Source organism: Manacus candei, unplaced genomic scaffold, assembly GCF_025592945.1.
Source record: "Manacus candei isolate 608988 ecotype Guabito, Panama unplaced genomic scaffold, ASM2559294v1 h1tg000061l, whole genome shotgun sequence".
Taxonomy (NCBI): Eukaryota; Metazoa; Chordata; class Aves; order Passeriformes; family Pipridae; genus Manacus; species Manacus candei.
This window is the reverse complement of record NW_026138109.1, coordinates 5,595,361-5,617,547: the sequence shown is the minus strand read 5'-3', so window position 1 is coordinate 5,617,547 and position 22,187 is coordinate 5,595,361. Positions and strand designations below refer to the sequence as shown.

General features: G+C 43.7%; 1 protein-coding gene across 3 annotated transcripts in view; it reads right to left on the bottom strand.

The window, feature by feature from the left end:
- Positions 1–21,907, bottom strand: part of PDZD2 (PDZ domain containing 2) — a 139,522-nt gene extending 117,615 nt beyond the window's left edge. For 2 of the 3 annotated variants that reach the window (XM_051804701.1, XM_051804703.1), the window contains exon 1: positions 21,110–21,709. In XM_051804701.1, the coding sequence (XP_051660661.1) occupies positions 21,110–21,588 (479 nt within the window). In that variant the 5' untranslated portion in view covers positions 21,589–21,709. Of the gene's footprint in view, positions 1–21,109 lie in introns of all 3 variants that reach the window. The other variant, XM_051804702.1, reaches the window with a different exon arrangement.
- Between the last annotated feature and the right edge of the window lie 280 nt (positions 21,908–22,187).

Below are 22,187 nucleotides of genomic sequence, written 5' to 3'. Positions count from 1 at the left end.
AGCACAGGGTCCAGCTCAGATTGTGAATGCATTCAAAAAACCCAAAGTTTTGTGAGCCGAATGGCATACACAGAGAGTGCACTGTTGTGCAACACAATACTTAAGAGGCTTTCCATCTGCGCTCCATTTCAAAGCATATTTTACTTGTTAGCTTCATTCAGAAGGTCCCCCAGTTCCGTTTCAAGAGAAGACCCTGCCAAAATGCTGGGCTGAGCAGAAGCAATGAATCTGTACCAACATGAAGTAACTATGAATTAAGAATGAAGTACAGCTATGCCCTACATGCACGACTTTTGTTTGCTTGGGGATTAGGAGATATTTAGGGAACATGATGGCTGCGGCACTATGGCCCCCGAAAGCTCTCCTAACTGAAAGCCAGGAATCATGATAGATTTAGGAAGTAATAATTCAGCTCTATTTTTTGCATCCAATTGGAAGACAGTATATTTTCCTTATTAAAAGCGTACGCAGGCTTGCCAAGCGAAGCTCCTCTTGCAAGGCTTTCGGCAGCGCTTTCATTTTAAAAATCTGGTGCTCGTGTGTCCTACAGGAAAGCATTTTGTGCCTGGAGTTGTAAAGGTTTCCCCCAAACGAAGTGTTCAGTGGTTTCGAACCGAGCCTCGTCCCCACGGGAACGCGCACCCTCCTGCCAGACCCCGGCTGAAGTTTCTGCCCAGCCGCGAGCCCGGAGCCCCCAGCCCCGGGGCTGGGGGACGTCCCGCACCGGGCGAGCGCGGATCCCGCGGGGCTCCCGCCGCCCGCCCGGTGCCCCCACACCCGAATCAACTTGCGGCTCCGCGCACCTCTCCGCCTCGTCTCCCGCCGGATCAGCCTCCCCGCAGCAGCCGGCTGATCCCTGCCGCCCGCCCCCCGCTTCCCGCTCCCCGCTCATCCGCTCCATCACCTGCCGGCGCCGTGCCGCGGAGCCGCTGCGCGCCGGCGGCGGTGGCTGTGGCGGCGGCCGTGCCTGTGCCTGTGCCGGTGGCTGTGGTGGTGGCTGTAGCGGTGGCTGTAGCTGCTGCTGCTGCCGCTGCTGCCGCCGCCGCTCCCGCTGCCGCTGCTGCCGGCGGGGAGGCACCTTCGCCGGCGGCGCCGCCGCCTCCCGGGCGCGGGGCGCGGCTGCAGCGGCCACGCAGGGCCCGAACGCCGCCCCGCCCCGGCCCGCCCCGCCGCGCAGGTGGGAGCGCTGACCCCGCCGCGCTCCGCCGGGCGTGGGGGGGATACAGGGATGCCCCTCCCGCCCGCTGCCGGGTGCCAGACCGGCCCCGCGTCCCCGGCTCCCACCCCTCCTGGAGCCGTCCCTACCGGGGGGATGCGCTGGGCAGCCTTTGCGCTGCCTTCGGGCACCTTCACAGGTCGCTTCCCAGAGGGACCCGGTCCGGACACGGTGCTTTTCCCTTCGGCACACTTGCTCCACCCAAACCAGGCTCTTGTTGAGAGCCGTCCTCCTTATGCGCCCCCCCCCCCCCCCCCACCACACACACACACGTGAAAATGTTTCCCACTCGGGGCATCCAAATTGAAATCCCCAACTGCTGCCTCCGAACAAGTCCCAGGAGCTTGTTCCCTTTTTCCCTTTTCCGGAGCCTGGCCTGATGTGCCAAAACCAAGTGTCTGTATCTCAGGCTGTCATTTAACATCCCACGGCCATTTTCCAGGTGTGTGGCAGCCGGTTCCCGGCAGACCTAACAGCAGCCAGGTTATATCCAACATTGCATTCTGCCATCTAAACTATACAGCTGCGGTCACAGCCATCTTCTGGCGACAGAAGTTTTGGCCATATACAGGGAGAAAACCCACTGCTGGAACTATTAAAAAAAAAAACAAAAAAAAAAAAAAAAAGAGAGAGAGAACTATATTTGCCCAAGGAGTGAGCAGATCAGGCTGTAATCAAGATGGACAGGGATTAAATTCCTCCGCTGAGTCCCATGCTGTATTCAAGCCATCTTTTTAACAGCTTAGGTTTGCTCACAGCAGTCCTGGCTCCCACATGTAGTACGATCCTGCACAGAAAGAACTGTCCCTCCTGTTTTTCAGGACTTTCAACGTGATTTTCAGCCTTCCACGAGTTCAGAAGGAGACAGAAGAGTCTCTGAACTTTGTTCCTTAGAGCAAAACGCATAGCCTGATGTCAGTGCCTTAGCTCCCAGGGAGCACAGGCAGTTAATTAGGTGCCAAAATGGAACACACCAATAGTTAACATACCTAGAGCTAACCCAAAGGGAAGCTTTCAATCCTTGGGATGTGCCTCTTTCTGGGGCTCAACACTGCTAACCAGGAAATGCCTCCCTTCCCACCATGATTCATGGCCTGACATCTCCTGAGAAAAAAAACTCATAAGCCCCTTCATTTAAAAAGCAGAGATCAGATTTTGAGCACAGTGAGAGGAGGGTGTGATGGCTGCATCCATCCTCTGAGCAGCAGAGGGGCTGGGAAGTTCATCCAGCATACAAACAGCAAATTCCACAGCTTCTGCTCAAGAGGAGGGAAATGTGCACCAGCATTATTTTCCTAGGAAAATAAGGAGCTTCCAGACGACTCCTGCCTCAACCCTCAGCCCTCTCCAACACCTCTTCTTTAAATGTATTCCTCTGTGCAAATCAGAATCCAAACTTCAGGATACTCATGTGGGAGGAGAGGTTTTCCTGAGTCCCCACCCTAAAACTGTTTTGTTTTGCCCACAACCTGGTTATTATAATAATACAAAAGAGTTTTGGATCAGGAATCACACCCTGGGATGCCTCTTTTGGTCTCCCTAACTATTTAGACTACATTTATAAACAGAAAAGAGACCACAGCAGTTATTCTGCACAGTCTCCTATCATAAAGTCCAGAAGGATCCAGGAAATGTTTATCCTATAGACCACAAAATATGACCCAATTTCCTATCCAAATGCAAAGTAAAATGCAAAATCCTGCCTGGTAAAATCTTGGCAGATTAGGGAGTGAGAAGAGGGTTTCTCCTCCCAGGTGGCCTGAGGAGGCACAGCAGAGAGGGAAATGGCATGCAGAGTCCCCGTGGGACAAGGAGACAGATGAGCTGCTCTGGCTTGGGCAAGACCAAAGTGTCCTGGATGAGAGCACAGAAACAGGCTCTTGGGCATCTGTGAAGTCCAAAACTGTTAAGTACCTCCCAGCTTGGTGACAGTTCTGCAGGGCTTTTCTAGGTCTGCTTTGGAGCCAACATCCCACTGAAATTTTGAGGGATTGGGCCCCAAATCTTTTTAGCTTTTATTTTAAAAAATATTGGTAGCATTTACATATTTTACGCACATACATGCAGCTGTGCATTTCAAAGTAATCTGTTGTGCTATAAGCCAAAACAGGATTTGAGTCATACAGGGTTTTAAAGATAAAGCATTGATTTATCTAAAGAAATCTGTCTAAAGAAAATTGGCTTCATACATATGCAAGGAGAACTGCTTAGCACAGATCATCCTCTTCTGCCCCACAGAGTTGGGCATCAGGTTCCTTTCTAGCTTGAATTTCAGGAGTACAAAATGAAAAATTAGGAAAATTAGAATGTCAAAAGAAGGATGCATAAAAAGCCAGTTCAGTGCTTAGCTAACGAAGGTTGCTGTTGGATCCCATGCCATGACACAGGGACAATGCTACATGGCATTTTTAGGACTGCCATTATTTTTGGTTCTTTCCTTATCATTGTCTTGCACAAACAAGTTCTTGATTCACACTCAGAAAAACAACTAATACAAATCATCTCAGAGCCACATTCATACAAACTAAATGTCACTGAAATCAGTTTCACTAATGTGTGAGTATTAGAAGTTAACACTTTGAGGAAGCAACTGAGGAAGTGTTAGGTCTATTCCTAAGTACCTTAAACTGCACCATATTTAAGCCTTATCTCAAGCACTGCCTTCAGAAGCTGGAAGCACCAGAAACATTTGTTCTTTACAACAGACACAGACATTTACATTCTCCCAACACTGCTGTGTCCCAGGCACTGGATGCCTGACATCCCTGACACACAAAACACACAGATAAAGTCAATTATATGGTACATGTTCCCAAGACCCAAGGCTTTTGTGGATCTGGTGGGCAGCAAAATGAATATGCACATTTAAATGAAATTCCTCTAAAAACACAATAAGCATCCAGGACCACATATAACCCAGGATGACAATACGATGTTCCATTTTTATTTCCTAAAAGAAAACAGCAAAGTTCAGAACTCAGCTAGAAACCACAAAAATGACACAAAAGAGGGTTAACACTGCATAGGAGTCCAGAGTGCCAAGGCGGAGCCAAGGACTGCAAAGGCCACACTCTGCTCCCAGCCGTGCCAGTGTAAAATACAAAGATCCCTTCCCTGACCTCCGCGTGGATCTCACAGTTCACTCGGATGATTCGGTGCATTCAGGCCACTGAGTTCCCCAAGTCCCCACAATCACCTCCTCCAGAAAGCCCCATTTCTGCACCACATGCTCTTACACTATGAGATGGCCGCAGCAGGGAAAACCTTCCCCTTACCATTTCTTCTGCACACAAGCAAAACAAATGTAGGGGTTCTGTTTAAAAAAAATGTCAGTTAATAGCTCCAACACACAGCAACCATAAAAAGCCCTGGAGAGCTGAATACCACAGCCCACATCCAGCATGCCCCCAGAGCCACCCAGGGCTCAGCTGGGAGTTACACCCTCATCCTTTCCTGCTGGCTGCAAGTTCATGGGGTGTACAGAAAAATTCCAGTGACCAAAAAAATTCCAAGCAGCTCCAAGTTTGGCTGAAAACACCCCAGTCCTTCATCTTTAGTGGAGTTTTATATGCAAATTGCAGGCAGACAGGCCTTTACAAGACCTCTACTAGAATTATTTGTAAACACTCACTTACTCCTCTTACCATACAAATAGTGGGAAATGAGATGTTTTTTCAGTGATTTTTGGGAGGTATTATGATGTCTTGTCTCTGTGTGTCAGCAAGCTTTTCATCTGTGCTCCTTACAGTCAGAGATGTTTTCTACTACAGAAGGCAGGATTTCATAGATAAAATAGGAAAAGCAATCCATGGAAGACTGTATTGAGAGAGCTGTTGGGAAATTGAATCTCTCAATGTTATTATTCTGTTCCCTTATTGATAATTATTATTTAAATAGCACTCAAAATACAGTCAGTAGTTTCTAATGAAAACAGGGACATAGGGTCTTTGTCCCAGAGAACTGACACTGCGACTTCTACATTAAGACCAATTGTTATTTAAAATGTGTAAGATCACTAGTCTCCAGTAGACTGTTTTTCTTCTCCTTCTGCTTGGGGGTTTCCTTTCAGAGGGGTGAAGTAAGACTGATTGTATTGATAACTCTCTCCCACAAGCCCTTTTCTGGAATACTATCTTCCAAATATGCCCATTAGCCAGAGGTTGAGCTCTTTGGGCAGAGAGCTGTTTGTGAAATATTTATATTTAGTAAGCAATCATATTAGAGCTGATTTTATGCATTACAGTTTATTTATAAGCTGATAATTTTAAAAGTCAATTATATACGTGAGAAAAACCTCACTTTCAGAGAATATTCCATGAAACTCCAAACTATGATGCAATGTATCTACATTATATAGCTTTGACTTCACTTTTTAATTATTTTCTTTATGTCCTCATAGAATTTATTTAGAGGTTACTACAAATCTATAGGGGATAAAGCCTTCTCACCCAGCAGTTCTCTAATTCAGGTTAAGTGTGTAGTACCAGAATAATATGATATCATATAGTACCCAACAGCAGAGATTTACATGGCATTAAGTATATTGTATTTAACTTCAAAATACAAAGCAGTATCTCCAGACTGAAGAGCAGAAAACAGGTATAAGGAAATGTACTAGTATTGCTGAAATAAAACAGAGAGTAATAAGCCAGAAATCACACAGCCTTAAAGCAATTTGCCTTATCTGATACATTTAACTCTGGCTACAGTTATTAAAATGAAAAAATCATCAAGCCATCTTTCACAACTCACTCCCTATTTATTGTATGCATTTCTCTCAGTAATGCCCTCTGTTAATTTAAATTTCTGTTCACTTAATACATTCACTTATTTACAGTGTATGACCCAGGTCTGAGACTCCACACAGGAACGTGCATTTGCTCAAAGCAATCCTTTATCACTGAGGGTGTTTTTTTCCTAGGGTGGAAACACTTATCTAAGCTTGTTTTTAGAAATTATAACTTGGGAGCCAAATTTAGAATTTTAATTACCCTTTCAAATCAAATTAAAAGTGAAAGGCCAGGTTTTACCCTTCCTTGAATTCAAAGACTCCCAGCAAGACCTTCATGCACTACTCTGAGTCAGACATTTTCTCCCAGATAAAATTTCAAGCACTGAAGGAAAAAATACTTAAAAAAGATATAATATCTTACATTATGTACTCACTCTTAGATCTCTGTTTAAATTCCATTCTTTCCCTCCCCTAGGTGATGCCAGTTTTCTCTGCTCTTAACCTTTCTCCCATATTGCACAATTAAGATGAACTTTTTTTTTTTTTTTTGTGGCGTTAAAAACCATGTTCTGATTTTTCCTTACCCCGGTTGGTCCAAAGGTTACCATTTCACGAAGTATCCTAAGGACGTTTTAACTACCAAGAAATATTTTGACAACAAGAACTATTTTTAACTCTGCTAAGCTCTGCTGAGTGTAAAATGTTGCACGGGGTGCTCAGCAGCCTAGGGGAATGCAGCTGACAGCGGGGCTTGTTTTCTTTGCGCGAGAACAGCAGTCTGAGTCTTCCAGCAACAAGACTCTCTACACACAGCACGCGATGTACATCTCATTACAAACCCAAGGGGTCAAAAGATAGGGGAAAAATCTACATCAGACCTGCCAACCCCAAGCTGGAGGCAGCAAGGCACTGCTGCAGGTTGGGAGGGTTCTGCACACCTGCAGTTGTCCAGGTCTCATGCTGGGATATCCAAAACTACCAGAGAAAATTAATTTGGACAAGAGATCAGCAAACCCATCAAGATGCTGCTATCAATCTACTCCAGGATGGTGCCTCCAGGTGCTCCCCCTACCTTCCCCCACTTGCAGTATTTGGAAGTGATTTAGCCATGACGCAAAATGGAACGTGACCACACATCCCAGAAAAAGCACAAGGGAGATTAAGCATAAGGTAAAGATGAGAGATGGAAGGGCCAGGCAGAGGAAGGCTGGTGCCAGTTCGTAGCCCCAGCCATGACCTCAACTGCACAATGATGCTGGCAAGGCCCACCCCTCTGGCTGAGGAAGGCTGCCGGGAGCACACCAACACTCAAACACACCTCCCCCCGGGAGTAACGCGAGCTCTGGCATGGTGCATTTTCAGAGCAGCCAAAGGAACAGAGTGTTTTACCCCTCTGCAAACACCCAGTGGGATGCTTAGGCACCACTTGCACTGGCAGCTAGTGGGACTTGTATAGCACATAGGGCTACACAAGCTTTCAGTTCAGAGGTTAACTCCCCCTTGGGAAATTCACTGCCCATATGTGCCTGCTCACTAGGATTTCCTACCAAAGCAACATTTTTCCCTTCTCTTTAACTACAAAATAATGTAGGTTACAACAGTGGCTGCTCCCTCCAGCAACCTGTGCTCCACCCTGGAGTCATTTTATATTACTCTCCCCAGTGTCCTAAACCAGAGCTGCAGAGATTGTTCCAAATGTGGCTTTCATTCCATGCTAGAATAGCCTCCATTAATGTAATATGCTGTGATCCTTATGATATTCAAAGTGGAAGCCCATATCTTGTTTGCTTTTTAAACGTTGCAAACCATCCTGCATTTCATCTGTGCATACTTCCCAGCACATGTCAGAATGTGCCATCCACTCGCCACTCATTAATGTTTCAAGAGTCTTCCTTAAAACATACATGAAATTTAGGCAGGATTTTGTTCCAGGAGTCTTCTGACTGTTTTGTGCAGTCAGAGAGAGTAGTTTCATTTCACAGACTGGATTTAATATACAGAAACTTACTGCATCTGTTTCCAAATATTTTCTTTCTAAAACCGTTATGAAAAAGTGGTGCCAAAATGTGCTCGTTCCTCTTTAAGGAGGAAACCTAATTTGGATTTCTTGATCCAGATCATCTTAACACCCAGGCTCAATTTTGCTTGCTAAAGCAATCTACAGGCTCCAACTAATACAAATTTAATCTGCAAGGCTTCCTGCTTGGGCTGAATGGGTCCAGCATGTCTTTGTTACAGGCTCCACACCGCATCAGTAGCATCTGGTACTGATTGCAGATCTCAGACACTGTGCCTATGAGCTCCATGGGCAGAATCTTTCTTGAATTTCTGATCTGGTTTGAATTTTTTCCCTAGGCTATTTCTTTATCATGTTGGATTGAAGATTTATGATTTTTCCTTAGCTTAGTGTTAATTTCTTTGAGGTTTAATGTTTTCTTTTGGACCAGTCTGTGGTAGCTGATCATATCTGAGCATCCTGCAGGCCCATTTTTCCTTTTACATAAACCAAGAGTCACCTTTTTAGTTAATCAATTTTCCCTGCCATACTGCTTACCCTTATGAAAATGAGGAACTGCTCCTCTATCTCCTAACATTTGGGAGACACCTCCTTCCCTTTCAATGATTATTTATCCATTTAACAAGGGATGAAAAATAATTTGCCTTTAGATTGTACTTAAAGAGGAGTATGTTGTGTGAGCAACAAATGCTCTCCCGTGGTTTCAGGCTTTCATTTGGTAAGGTCTCAAGCCTTCCTCACAAGTCAGGAGCAGATTTTGCTATCATTTGAAAGGGAAAAAAAAAAATCAAACTTTAATAACCACACAGGAACATTTGATCAGTTGGCACAATCTAAAGGTTAAAAGTTCTAATATGCAGGTGACTTGGGGGAAAATAAGAGCAATGCTAAGTTTAAAACTTAAATATTCAATCAAGTTATTTCTCCAGGACACAATTTTCAGGCGACTTTGGTGAATGCCACTGAAAGAGCAGGTAGCAAAATGTGACCAAGATGGAAACTCTCAGCCTGACCTCATGTTCACTTTTTGGTCCCATTCCCTGCACCGAGTTAGTCCTCAGAAAAGGAGCCTCGGGAACTGAGCTGCAGAAACAGAATGCCCTGGACAACATGAACAGCAGCACAAACCTCCTCTCTCTGTGTGCACCTGGAACTGCTACACCACTCCTGCACATTGCCCCTGGGATCCATGACTGGCAAACTGGGGACCATAGGATAAGGACATGTGTGAAGTGAGCATGAGAGAGGGTAATGTTTGGGGGCTGGGGTAGGGGGATGCCCCCAGCATTACCAGACTGTTCCCAGTATGTGTCCAGGCAGCCATGAAATGAATTATATGGTTATATTTCATCCTGTTTTTCTTTTTCTCACATGCTTATATCTTTGATACTGATTCCTCCTCAGTTTCCCAATAAGTCTATTTGTACTTGCAAGGAAGTTGTCACCAAATAAGAGTTGTGTTGAATAGGAAGCCATTTCATCACATTTTCCCCAATAAAGCCCCATTTTCCCCAATAAATACACATTCCCTTGTCCAAAGCTGCCCTGCTAGACTTTTGCATTCTTTCAGCTCTAAAAGACAACACAGTGAGGGTATAATATGCAAAGCTTTATAAACTTGAGCAAGCACTCCGACCAGAAAACTGGCAGCTCCAGCAGGCTTGGCTTTGGACCTTCTCACTTCACAACAAATCTCAAATACCGTATCTGGAAATCAGACATCAGACTTCAGCTGTGTGTTGGCTAGAGCACCATGACAAAAACAAGGCTGTATTTTATTTTTTTTTTTTTCCACAAAGCTAGCACTAGGCGCAGAAAAGGACAGGCTTTTGGCTTCAAGGGCTCAGAAAAACAGAATTCAATCTTTCCATTCTGTCATTATTCCAGGAAAACTCCACAGGTAAAGTCTCACTTGTGTACACTGACGCCTCTTGGAGACACTTAGGAAGACTGGATAATAGCTAAATTCATAACCAAGCAGGTATCTCCTAAGCTAGGGCTTATTTGTATTGCTCAAATGTACTTCTGCAGAAACAGGTATTTCAAAGAACTTTAGCCCTTATGAAGCTGCTCTGTCTTTATAACCCTCCAACAGACAGGCAAGTACCTGGAAAGAAATACTCCACTGTAAAACACAGCATTTAATAAAGTGCTTTTCCCCCCGAGATCTCAAGCACCTGCAGAAATGAGAGCTGCTGTCATCACCTCCCTGTCACTGGGGCCATGACTTGTTCACAGTGTGGGGAAAAGGCTTGACCAGGACCCAACACTTTTTAAGTCCACACGTGCTATCCATTAGGCTGTAAGACCCTGATGGGAGGCAGACACATAGCTCTAAGTCATACACAGTTTATGCAAAAATAACTTACACATCAATGATTTAAAGTAGAAGCATGCAGAAGAGAAATGGAAGGTAAAGACGGAACCAGCATGGGCTTGCTGCAGAGAACAGCATGAGCTACAAGGAAGTAGTAAATGCCACTAAAATGTGAGGGAGTCAAAACTTTACATGGAATTTAAACTAGTTCTTTACATTGGGCTCATGCTAGATTCTTGCAGCAGCTTATGGTTTGGTATATAGCATGGTATCTGACATTTTTTAATCTAGAGATCTTGGCTTTGCCAAGTCACACATGACTCCTTTAATGTAGGACATGGGCAGCAGGTCCCAGGTGTGCTGCTGTACATGTTGAAGATTATATAAAAGAGGAGAACATGCCTTCCCCTATTCTTTAATACTATTATTGATACTATCATTAAATGAGAGAATATCCCCAAGGTCAGGAAAACCTTAGGGAGTGTGGGAGCTAACACCTGGACTCAGGATTGGTTTCCTTGGTTATTAGAGCAGGCTGAACAGTTTTAACAGATAATATCTAATTTAATTACATATTAGACAAAACACTTATGATTATTATTCAGCAAGCCAGAATTAATGAATTTCTAAGTCCTTCTTCCATCCTAAATTTTTTCTACCCTCTTGTTGTTTACCTCTTGTTTTGAAGCTCTTATATCTACCTCTCTCAAGACAGATGTTTACTTCTCTACTAACTTGAATGACTTTTTTTTTTTTTAATGATGATGCCCCTTAAATTAATTTCCATGGTTTCTAATTTGAATCGCAGGTCATCGGAGAAAACATTTGAGTCACAAAATGATTCTCATAAAGCACTAAGATTCTGCCTTCCTCATCCACTATTGAGAGTCCATTTATATATTTAAAGCAGAGCCTTGTAGTAAATCGTTGTTGATTTTGAATTCTACACACCAGCCATTAAGTTCTAATCCATTTGGCATCTGTACACTTTTTTAAACTATTATTTCTTTCTCCACAGCATAACTGCTGAATTCTTGAAATCCGATTTATTTTAACCACACAGTTCATCCTGATGAAACTGGCTAGATTACTAAATAATTTTCTGCTCTGCTGTATATACTGCTTACTTTTCAAATGCAGGCCATGATAGAAAAGCAGATCAGAGAGGAGACTATTTTGTGTATTGCTGGGACAGATATGGAGTGGCAGGAGGAAATTTGGAAGGCAAATTGCAGGGAAGTGGGAAGCAATTCCACCGAAACCCACAGTGTTATGGAGTTGTCAGAGGCCTTGGGCATAGCAGCAAGAAAGCTGCACTGCAGACCACTCACCAGCAAGGAAGGAAGAAAGAGTGAGCAGGAGGAGACAAAATTGTGAACCTTGGTGGTTCCTTCAGGACCTGCAGCCAGGCAAGCGTGAGATTCCCTGGGCTACCAATGTACAGAGATCCCGGATCAGGGCGAATCAACCTCCCCACACACCTACAGCCCCAAACATAGCTCCTTCCAGCCAAAGGCAAAGAATAATCCCCATGATTAAGCATTAAGCTGATAGCTAATTTAGAAACAGTGAGATCTAAACACAATCCCTAAACCAAGGTGGTGATGAATATATGGCTCAAGCACGAAGCTTCTGATGCAGCATGAGAAATGAAACTATGAATAATTAGTTTCCACTAGTTTCTCTAAAAATTTTTCTCAGGAATTTAAGATGTACCAACTGCTTATCATATTTCTGTTAAGACATAGTTTAGGAAAAAGTCCTTCCTGGCCAGCAGCAGTAATTAAAAAGCAATTATCACCTATTTAAGCTTGTAAAAGCTGCAGAAAAGCTGTGTCCTCAGATTTTTCTTAGAGATGCTGTTACTCAAAAGAAGAGGGCAAATCTTGCTTTGCTGCCTAATGTCTGCTGTCTTTGAAGCCAATGCAACTATTGCCTTTTTTATTCACAGGCCATTGTTTTCAAATAGAGCACTTTTGGGAATAAGTGTTTTACTTAAAATAATTGCTTTTCCTGTTTGGGGAAAAACAAACAAACAGGTTTATTCATTTAGAGACCCTGGCAACTGCAGATTGCCCACTATTTCTTTGGAAAAAATATTTTACAAAGAATTATAACCCACAAATTTAGTAAATGTATGAGATTTGGAAGTTAATCCAATAAGGCCATTATAATGATTCTCCAAAGAACTAGTGACCATCAGGAGGGGAAAGGAGACTAAATTCTAAAAGGATTTTCCTAAAGCCGTTTTCATGTTGGAATGTCAAGAGCAAATTTCCCTTTTAGTAATGTCAGCTTGGGAGAAGGGAGGAAGGTAATGATACAGGCAAAAACCAAAGAATTTTATACCCATGGAAATGTGTTTCAAATTACACACCTGAGCTTTAAGGAAAATAAAACAGCCTTTGTCTATATTTGCCATTTCTATACTACAGTATAGAAATATATATATATATATATATATATACTATAGTATATATAAAATATCCTTTAAGTTAAATTAAGGTCCAGAGTGGCCACCTTTGATTCATACCAATTTTAGCAGCTGTTTATGTGGACAATTAATTTGAAAATTGCATTGTTACTAACAGCCATCAAACAAGCAATATGGTTAACAAACTTGGGAACACATAAATTTTTAGGGAAATAAATAGTAACACATACGCTTCTGTTTCCTAGGTCCTATGAACCACTCAGACTTGGTATTTAGAGTTATCCTCTGCTCTGAAGTTCCAGGTACCAACATAAACTATAGCAGATGGTAACTTCATTCTTAGAGGACTGGATTATATCTTTTTTACAACTGTTACATAAGGAGTAGCCACTGGAAGTCCTTGAAGTTGCACAGGTAGAGAAGGGAGTCAGGTCTTCAGCAGCAGTTTCCTCTCTGCATGCCAGCATAGGCAAATCTGCCCAAAGTGCATTTCTGTGCTCCTTAAAGGGATTAGATACTGCTCTGAACAAGCCTAAGAAACAGAGTATATTATGTATGTACACATTCTAAAAGCACGTAAAGAAACACTTTTCACTACTGTATTAAAAATTCTTAGATGAGACAGGCTAAATTCCCAGTTGACAGAACCCCAAAATTGCTTAAAATATTTATATGACATTGCCCTCTAGAGGAAACCGAGAAAAAAATCTGTTTTAGTGCAACCCTACTACAGATGAAAACATGGAATGTTGTTTTCAGCAGAACAATTAGTGTTTGTTAGAAACGATTTTCAGTGAGAACATCACGCACTGGTTTGGGTCCATTTGTCATCCACGAGTTTTCAAGAAGGAACTCCTCAACCTCCAGTCTATTTTCCTCATCTGGGCTCTGTATTCATATATATGGTAACACGAAGTTTACTGGTTACCATGTCTATGTTTTCCTCTTCACTACTGGAATAAAAATAACCCAGGCTATGAAAAATTGTCAAACACTTAGTAATTCTTCAATTATAGCAGCACAAAGAGACACTGATCTTCACTGACTTTTGTTACATCAAATAGTTACTCTGCTAGCCTGAACCCATTCTAGTGATCATGTAATGGACTAGGAAACACAGTCAAAGTTATTGCATTATTAATCAATTATTTGTTTTGCCCGTTGTTGGTGTTTTTTTAGAAGATCATCTCGTTATCTATAATACTTGCTATGGAGAAGGGGAAAAAACAGACCTTGACACCTTTTTAAACAATAGAAAAGAGTCTTAGGCATCAACAGAAACAATAATCTCCTTCAGTCACATTCCAACTATTTGGTTTTATTTTGAAAAAGCCTGAATCCATTTTCCACCTCCAGTTTCTCACAGTCTTGTTAAAGAGGCTTCAGTGTGGCTGGGCTTCCTGAAACTTGGATGCTCTAGAGTGAAGTCTGCTGGTAATAATCACATTTGCCCTACTCTTGTCCTGCCTTGGCAGGTAGCAAGTCTTCCTGAACAGCCCCAAATTTTGTGGCAATGCCTGACAACTTATCTTTTCACTGGTACTGGTCTGTTAAAAGTGTTTCCCATTTGAGGCCCAGTTGATCTTGCTGAGCATCATAAACTTTACCCAGAGAAAGCAGCAAGTACAGTGAGTGATGCTGCAGAGTCTGCAATTGATACATACACCCTTCCCCTCTTAGCCCACATCTGATAAAAAGGAGACAGAAAAATAAGTTTCAAGGAGCATGTGATACTGCTTAGAGCTGGAGGCAAGTGTCACATCACCTAAAATAAGCAATGAGTTTTCCACGTTAAAAAAAAACCCATCCCCAAAGCCATCCACTGCAGCAGCTGTCTCTGCTGCTCTCTCAGTTACACACCTGCCTCTTTTCTGGTCATACCTACATTTCTTATATTTATCCTGTCACTTATGTCCGTAGATGGCAGGTTCATGCTGACAAATCATCTCTCTGAGGTTGTTGTTGAGCCTCTACCTGTGGAACTGTCTCCTGTTCATCGTCTTTCAAGCCTCCCTGCTCCTGTCCTTCCCAATCCAGGCCTGATTCCCAGTAACAGAGGATAATTGGGTTTTAAGCTGCCATCACTGTTAATGCTTTTAGCTTTGGAGGGTCACAGTTCAGTTCTAGTACATGTCCAGGACAGCAACCATCACACCCAAAGGTACATGAGGTGGCAAGAAGATATGATCAAGATCTGCTTGCGGAGCAGCCCCAAAACCCATTGGAGAAGGGAAATGCTGCTTGCTTAGCCCAATCCTATGAGAAAAAAAAAATTTCAATAAGGACTGAAGAAGCTGTGCCTTTCTGAAACTCATAGCACATCAGTCAGTACAGGCTGGAAATTACAACCTCTCAGTAACCTGGCTCCAGTTGCCTCCTCCTCTTGCATCGCTCAGAGCTTCTGTCTCACGGAAATCAGTCTTTAGCCCACAGCTTTCTTTGTGCAAAACTTTGGACTCCCAGAATATAAAGAGAAATTTACATTTACAGATTAGAAGAGATGCTGTGAATGACTGCACACTGCAAATTGGTGTGTAAGGGCACAAGCATTATAGAAGGAGTAAGAATAAGGGGCATGAAATGTTCCTTGCTTGTGTTTTTGAACATCTGTATTTATAATTATTGATGGCTAAAACACTGTTCTGTGCTAGTAAATGCAATGTTGGAGAGGTGGTGAAAATTGCTGCTGTAGCTGAAGGTCTCACCTGTTTGTTGGCTGGGCAGTAGGAAAAAGTGAATCTATTCTGCATATTCCAGCAGTTTGCCAATTAGCCATGTTCTGCTGCATCCTGACTGTGCTTCTAGATGACCTGAGAGTATAGGATGCTTGCTGTGTGTGAGGCTGAAAATCCCACTCAGGATGGAAAAGGGATCTTGCTGGCACTTTGGTATCAGGGTAAATGACAAGTCACAAGGCTAATTCACCAAAACAAGATGTTCCCACAGTGGATGAGTGGAGAGGGCAGAGCTCCCTCCCAAACACCGGGCTGGTTCTCTTGTAATTACAGTGTGGTCAGAACAGCAAATTAAATGTAGATGCACAGCCACACATTTGGCAGCAAGGTACAGCCTTCTAATCAGAGCGCTCACAGCTCGATAGAACAAAACCAAAGCACGAAAAAAAAAAGCATAGGACAACTCTCTTATACCCTCTGGAAATTTTACATCTCCTAAGGCAACACCACCAACCTCTCTGCCCAAGCCTGATGCAATCCCTCTGAAAAGCAAGCGTGCAGAGACAGGACTGGGAGCAATTTCAGCAGATGACCCTGGGGATGTTGCCTACTTACACATGTATGCTCCTGGGGATCACGTTTCCTACCAAGAGAGGACAGCTCTGTTGTTCAGTGGCAGTAGTGCATAGAAGGCAATGGCAAGCATATTATTCCCAAAATTTTGGCACAAACACACAAACACATATGGGACATGAGCTGTTTAAATCAATGGAAGTCTTTCCATCATTTTTCATAGGTGTTAGATAAAACTGCGCTAAGCAAGAACGTAAATGAGATGCAAATCTGAGGAGGATGAGGGGTCTGGGGAGTCTGTTGAGGAGGCAGCTGTAGTGATGGAATGCTGCAAATGACTATGGCTACAAGTTTTGCTTCTGCAGGTGCTGGGCTTGGCATGGAGAGATGGAGAGGAACGGCAGGAACAGGAGGGTGAGGAGGGGAAACTGAGCGAACACACACTCAGATTAGCAAAGCAAAGAGGACAAACAAGCTAAATGATCTCTGCTGAGTCTGGGGATTAGTGACCTTCTGCTTAAGACTTTGGCTCTTAAGAGAGGATTTGGAATAAAGCTCATTTCTTCAGAGCAATTTATTTCTCAACACGTGTGGCTAAGTCTGCTCATACCTTTCTGGGAGACATAAAAGAAGGGAAGAAAAACAACTTCTTAGTTTCTTAGTCCTGCAATATTTTAAGGGTGGGGAAGGGGGAAAAGCAGAGGAATTTATATCCAAAATCAAGGAGGAGTATTTATATCCATTATCAGTGTAAAATACAGCAGCCAGACTTCAGGAGCACAGAAAGACTTGGGCTGTGCCTGGGAAACATTAGACATCCATAGGCTTTCTCTCATTTTGCACAAGTTGAGCACTCATTTGCTGTATCCCAGCTCACAGCAGCTCAACTGGAGGAGAAAACCCTCTGCCAAAATCCCTGCATGCTGCTTGTTTTCCATCCTCAGGACTCACGCACCAGGCAGCTCGGAGGGCATGTCAGCATCGGCTTCTCATCCTTGTCCGTGATAACAAGCCCCAGGTCTCAGCCTCTGTGCCCTGATCCATCACTTAGCAGCATGAAGATTGGTAATATGATATAAAAAAGGAAATTAATTCAATACCACAACAGGTTGGGGGCATTTTTTAGGTCAGTTATGAGAAATCTATTCCCTGAGCTTGTGTTTGGAGGCTACAGTCTCCAGGATCACTGTATTTGTTTTTCTCTGTGTAGTCAGTGCTGTTAATATTTTAACAAGGAGCTCCCACAGACAAGTTTGCCCCTTGGCCAAGGGCAAAGGGACAGGATAAATTTCCATTTGTTTTCCTAATAAAACAAAAATATTTTCTTATGAACATAATCAAGGCCCTACTAACACCAGGCAAGGCAGCTGCTTACACTGAGCAGCACTTTGTGTTGGCAGCACATTTGCTAAATTTAGGAAGGAGGTGAGGAAACAGTAAAACAGACCAATCAATCCATGCAACCTGACATGCCTGGGAGGTGGAGTGCAGTGAGACAAAGCTTTCTGCAATGACCACAGATAGTTTTCTTGGGGTGATTTTTCCATAATAAAAATTATGTATAAAGGAGATTGAACTGCCAAGCAGAAATTAAATCCCCCAAAATTTCAAGAGAAACACAATCCCATCAGAGGCACAGAAACCTGAAATCCTCCCCTTCCACCATAACACACCTTAAGACCTGACCCTACTAAAAAATGGGTTTGTTACCCAAAACTTAACCTGAGGGCCCCCACTGATTCACTGATCCTTGTTCCCATACATATTATCTCCACAAGCCATTCAGGGCACATGGAAGCATTTTGAACACACTGCTGAATAACAGGATGCAACAAAATCTTGTCGATGCTCCAGAGACAAGCACGGCTGCCAGTGCAGGAACAAAGTAGCCATGGCGAGGACATCCAGCCTCCTGAGGCAGTGACAGTGTCTCACCACAGCAGGGCAGGAAGCAGCGCCCCATGGAAAATGCAAAACCGGAGCACTGCACTTGAATATCAAATAGTGACAACATCTGGAGAGGAAGAACGTTCTTCCCAACAAGAAAATACTTCTATTGGAGGAGCAAAGCAATCTATTTTAAAAAATCCTGCCATTCAAACTTCTGAGTAAGGGGGATCTCGATAAAAAAGTGCCTTGAAAGGAGTGCTCTGCTGAAACAAGTTTTCCAACCACACTGTCAGATTTTTGAGCAGCGTTTCTCAGACACAGGAAAAGTCCCTGTACCCTGCTCCCACTGTCACAGCAGTTGTACTGCTCTGCAGGCACAGATCTGCTCCTTGTGTGCAGGGCTCCCAAGGGGATAAAGAAGAAGATCACCCTCCTGAAGACTGCTGTTCACAGCAGAATTTGTCTCTAATTACAGCCAGGGACAGTATGTTGTGTTTCCAGCACCAGCAAGAACTTTTTTGACAAAGAACCTCAAGATTTCATCTAGCAAAGCCCAGGACTGTTATTGACTGCCACAGAAAGCAGCACAAAGTGCTATGCACACTTTGACACCTGTGATTTTGTTAGACATTCTGAACTGTGCTCTGTAATCAGCTGTGAGCACATACAGAGAAGCAGTACTGTGTTTAGAATGTCCACATACCACACAACTACTAATACCACTGACCTGTTAGGGGGAACAGAACATTACCATCATAGTTTCAGCTATCCTGGAGCATGTACATGTAATATGCAGTAGCAGGAAACATTCAGGAAAGACCTTGGCTCTGCTGAAAACCATCAACTTCAGGTAAAGTAAAAGCTTCACCTTTAGCAGTGTCAGTTGAAACTCCCTCTCCATTGCAGACCTGATTCCTGAAGGACTTTCGCAGTATCTTTGAGAATAAACTGGTTTTCCTGACATTTGGCATGCCACATCTTGTGCTCAGGAGTCCTAGCAACTCTGCCCAGGACACTGGCTGAAGAGGAGAGACTAAGAAACACTGTGCAAAGGTATGGCTGCCAAAACATTCCTCGGTTCATTTTTGGGAAGAAGCTCCAGTTTGTGGGTTAAAAAGAAGTCCTCCTGTTCTCTGACTGTATTCCCACACATGGCAATGTTTGGTCATTTTTGGCAATGAGAAACATGGTATTTTAAAGCAGTGGTTGGGTTTTCTCAATGACTAAATTATAATCATATCTCATGTTTCTACCACACTGTCAACACTGGTAATGTATCTTACTCTGCTTTCTTTAAAAATAGTTTGACTTTGGAAACGTATTTAGCGCTGACTTTTAAGATTAGATGTATATGGTAGCTGTGTCCAAGCACTGCAGCTATGCTTGATGAAATTCATAACGAAATATTTCAAACTGAATGATATTCATGACAAAATAATTCTTTTGCAATTCTCCCAGGACTTGCTCAATGAAGCCCCATTCAGTTATGCTCAAGAAATGAAGGATTCATCTGTCATCTGCAGAAATACTAAGAGCCTCCCTCCAGTAAATGAGTAAGAGCCAAAAAGAGTAGAGTAGTTCCAATATACATAGGAAGTTGTTGTCTCGGGGAACATAACCCATGTGGTTTAGAGATACAGTTGTATAGACAGAAGATAAATAAATAGACAGAGTTTTGACTAACCTTTATTCCATACTCCAATACAGCTCATTTCCCTGTAATTGTGTTTGATAGACACACACAATTTTCTGAGTCTAAAGAGAGCAGTAATTTTCCCTAAATCACTAACATCACCAAAAATGACACCACCTACATTATTCCTCTCTAATGTAATAATACGCTGTTAAGCAAAGAGCTTTGATGATTTTATTACCACATAATGTTTCTCTAAATCAAAAGAAAGAAAAAAAAAAAGAAATAAGTTCAGCAATAATCAACCTGTTTCTGCTGTTTACATGGAAATCAGGTGGAATTTAAATAAATAACTTGTCTTAAAAGAAGTCAGATTCAGCTTTCCAAGCAAGGAGAGGTAGATGAGTGATACCCACAACCAGCTCCTCCACGTGTTGTGCTGCTCTTATGCACTGTATTGGATTCCTTGGATTTAGGAACAGTGACATTTGGCAAAGGGGAAACAGCAAACTAACTGCTTTCTGCCACAAACCCTCTTGAATTTAGAGGCACCCACTGACTGATACCGCCCCAGTAGCAATATTTATACATTCATTGATGACAGGTCAGGAATTACGGAGGGTTTTTTCACACCTATAAAACCACAGATGGGTTGAGCTGCCCAGTGCCCACAGATTGAGGACTCACTGCTTTCATTCAGTCACATGGCAGAACTGGGAGTGATAGTTACCCCTAACTCCTGCCACATCCACTGCCTGTTGGGAGCACTCCACTAGCACTTGGTTTCCAAAACTGTCCATTCCCAAGATAAACCCACTTTGGCAAGAGGGGGAAGATTTCATGCTCTCAGGTACATTGCAACCTCAGGTATGAATGAACATTTGCATCCACATCATTAGCAGAGAAAGGTTTTTGCCTTTGCAAAGAGAAATGTGAGAAAGTCTGCCAGCCCACAAAGAGCAAGACTGGGACAATAACAAATTTACAGCATGGAGTAGCTGAATTGCAAAAACACCACAAAAATAATCTATATCATTGCAAAAACCTTCATGTCTGATTTGAAGTCTTAAAGGTTTCAAGTTTTCTGGGACAGGAAACAGAAGAGAGCAAATGCATTAAAATCAAAGGGAATTTATTAAAATTAAGTTGTTCCAATGTGGAAAACACAAAAATGTCTTGCTTTGAAAAAGTCTCAGACAACATTTAGCTGTCAAAAAAGCTTCCCTCAACTCAAATGTTTCAAACAAAAATAAGAAGCACCTGTAAAAATATCTTTCAGAGCTGCTGCATCTGTGTTCATTTTTACTTAAGGAAACAGTTTTATACAAACTCAGGAAGACTCCTGTTTTAGTGGAGCCCCTCTGATGCTTACGACATACTATTTTTTGACACAATGACCTCTGAAAATTTTCCAGTGGAAGTGTGAGTAGCACATGTAAGGTAATTATCGATTTGCTCTCGTTACTTATTTTCTGCAGACCTTAAGAATGAACTCAGAGCTCTCTCAGGGGCTGGAAAGCAGAGGCCAAAACATCTGCTCCTGGACTTTCATCAGCACCAGCTGATGACTTGCAGCATGTGCCACAAGAGACAGCTGCTGGTGGCTGCTTTTCCCCTCTTACCTTGCTCCCGTGACATCCACGCCGACCATCAGCTGGCCGTTCAGAGAGAGGATCTCGTCTTTCAGGCGCACTCTCCCACACTTCCCGGCCGGGCTGTTTTTCTTCAAGTCCGTCACCCAGATGCACCCAACGTCAAGCACAGGCCCCTTATGCCCCTTCCTCTTCTTTCCTACCCGACGCTTCTCCCCATAGTCCCCCAGGGCAGGGATATTCCCAAAGCTCAAACCTAGAACCTCGTTTTTTCGCATCTCCTGGGCCAGGTACATGGTGCAGATCTCTGTATCCAGAGTCCCACAGCTCCCTGGCTGCAGTGTGCTCTCATCCACAGAGAAGTTGAGCTGGATGTACTCACTCAGTTTCTGGACGGCCGAGCGGCAGAGCTGCTGCTCGGCTCCCTCGGCCCCCTCCCGACGGCTGTTCTGCAGCCACTGGCACAGGAGGGGGAGGAAGACCCCTGCGTTGTCCTGTGTGATGGGCATCGCTGTCCCCGTGCATCCCCTCACGGCATCAGCTCCGGCCCCAGTCGGCTCCCTGGTCGTCTGCCGTGGTCCCCTGCAGCCCCTGTGGACATGCTGGAGTGGGGCTGCAGATTCAAAGCAAACTCCATTTAATCTTAGGGAGATTTTTTTTGGGGGGTGGGGGGGGTTGGGTTCTGGCTGACCAAAAGCACAGTCAAGGTAGGATGTTTGGTGTACACAGCACAGCCTGTTAGTGGCTGAAGCAATGGGGAGTGTCTCTGGCTGTCCAGGTATGCCTGCCGTCGGGGTCCCCACTCCGCTGGGAACAAAGTGTCCTTCCTGCCACGATCACCACACCGTCTTGTCCTGCAAGGGGTAAACAGCATGGTTAGAAGTGCCAAAACCACTGCAGGCGTTCAACAGCCCCAGCCCAGCACCCCAACGCCGGCTCTCAGGCCGGGCCGCTCTCCTTCTGCGATTTGCCACTTGAGGGCACCAGCTGCTCTCCTCAGCAAGGGAATAAAAGGTCACCATTAGCTCCTGACCTTCCCGGTAAAATGGGAATTGGAGAGCCGAGCGGATGCTCCTGCCACAACTCCAGGGCTCTTAGCGAAGCAGAG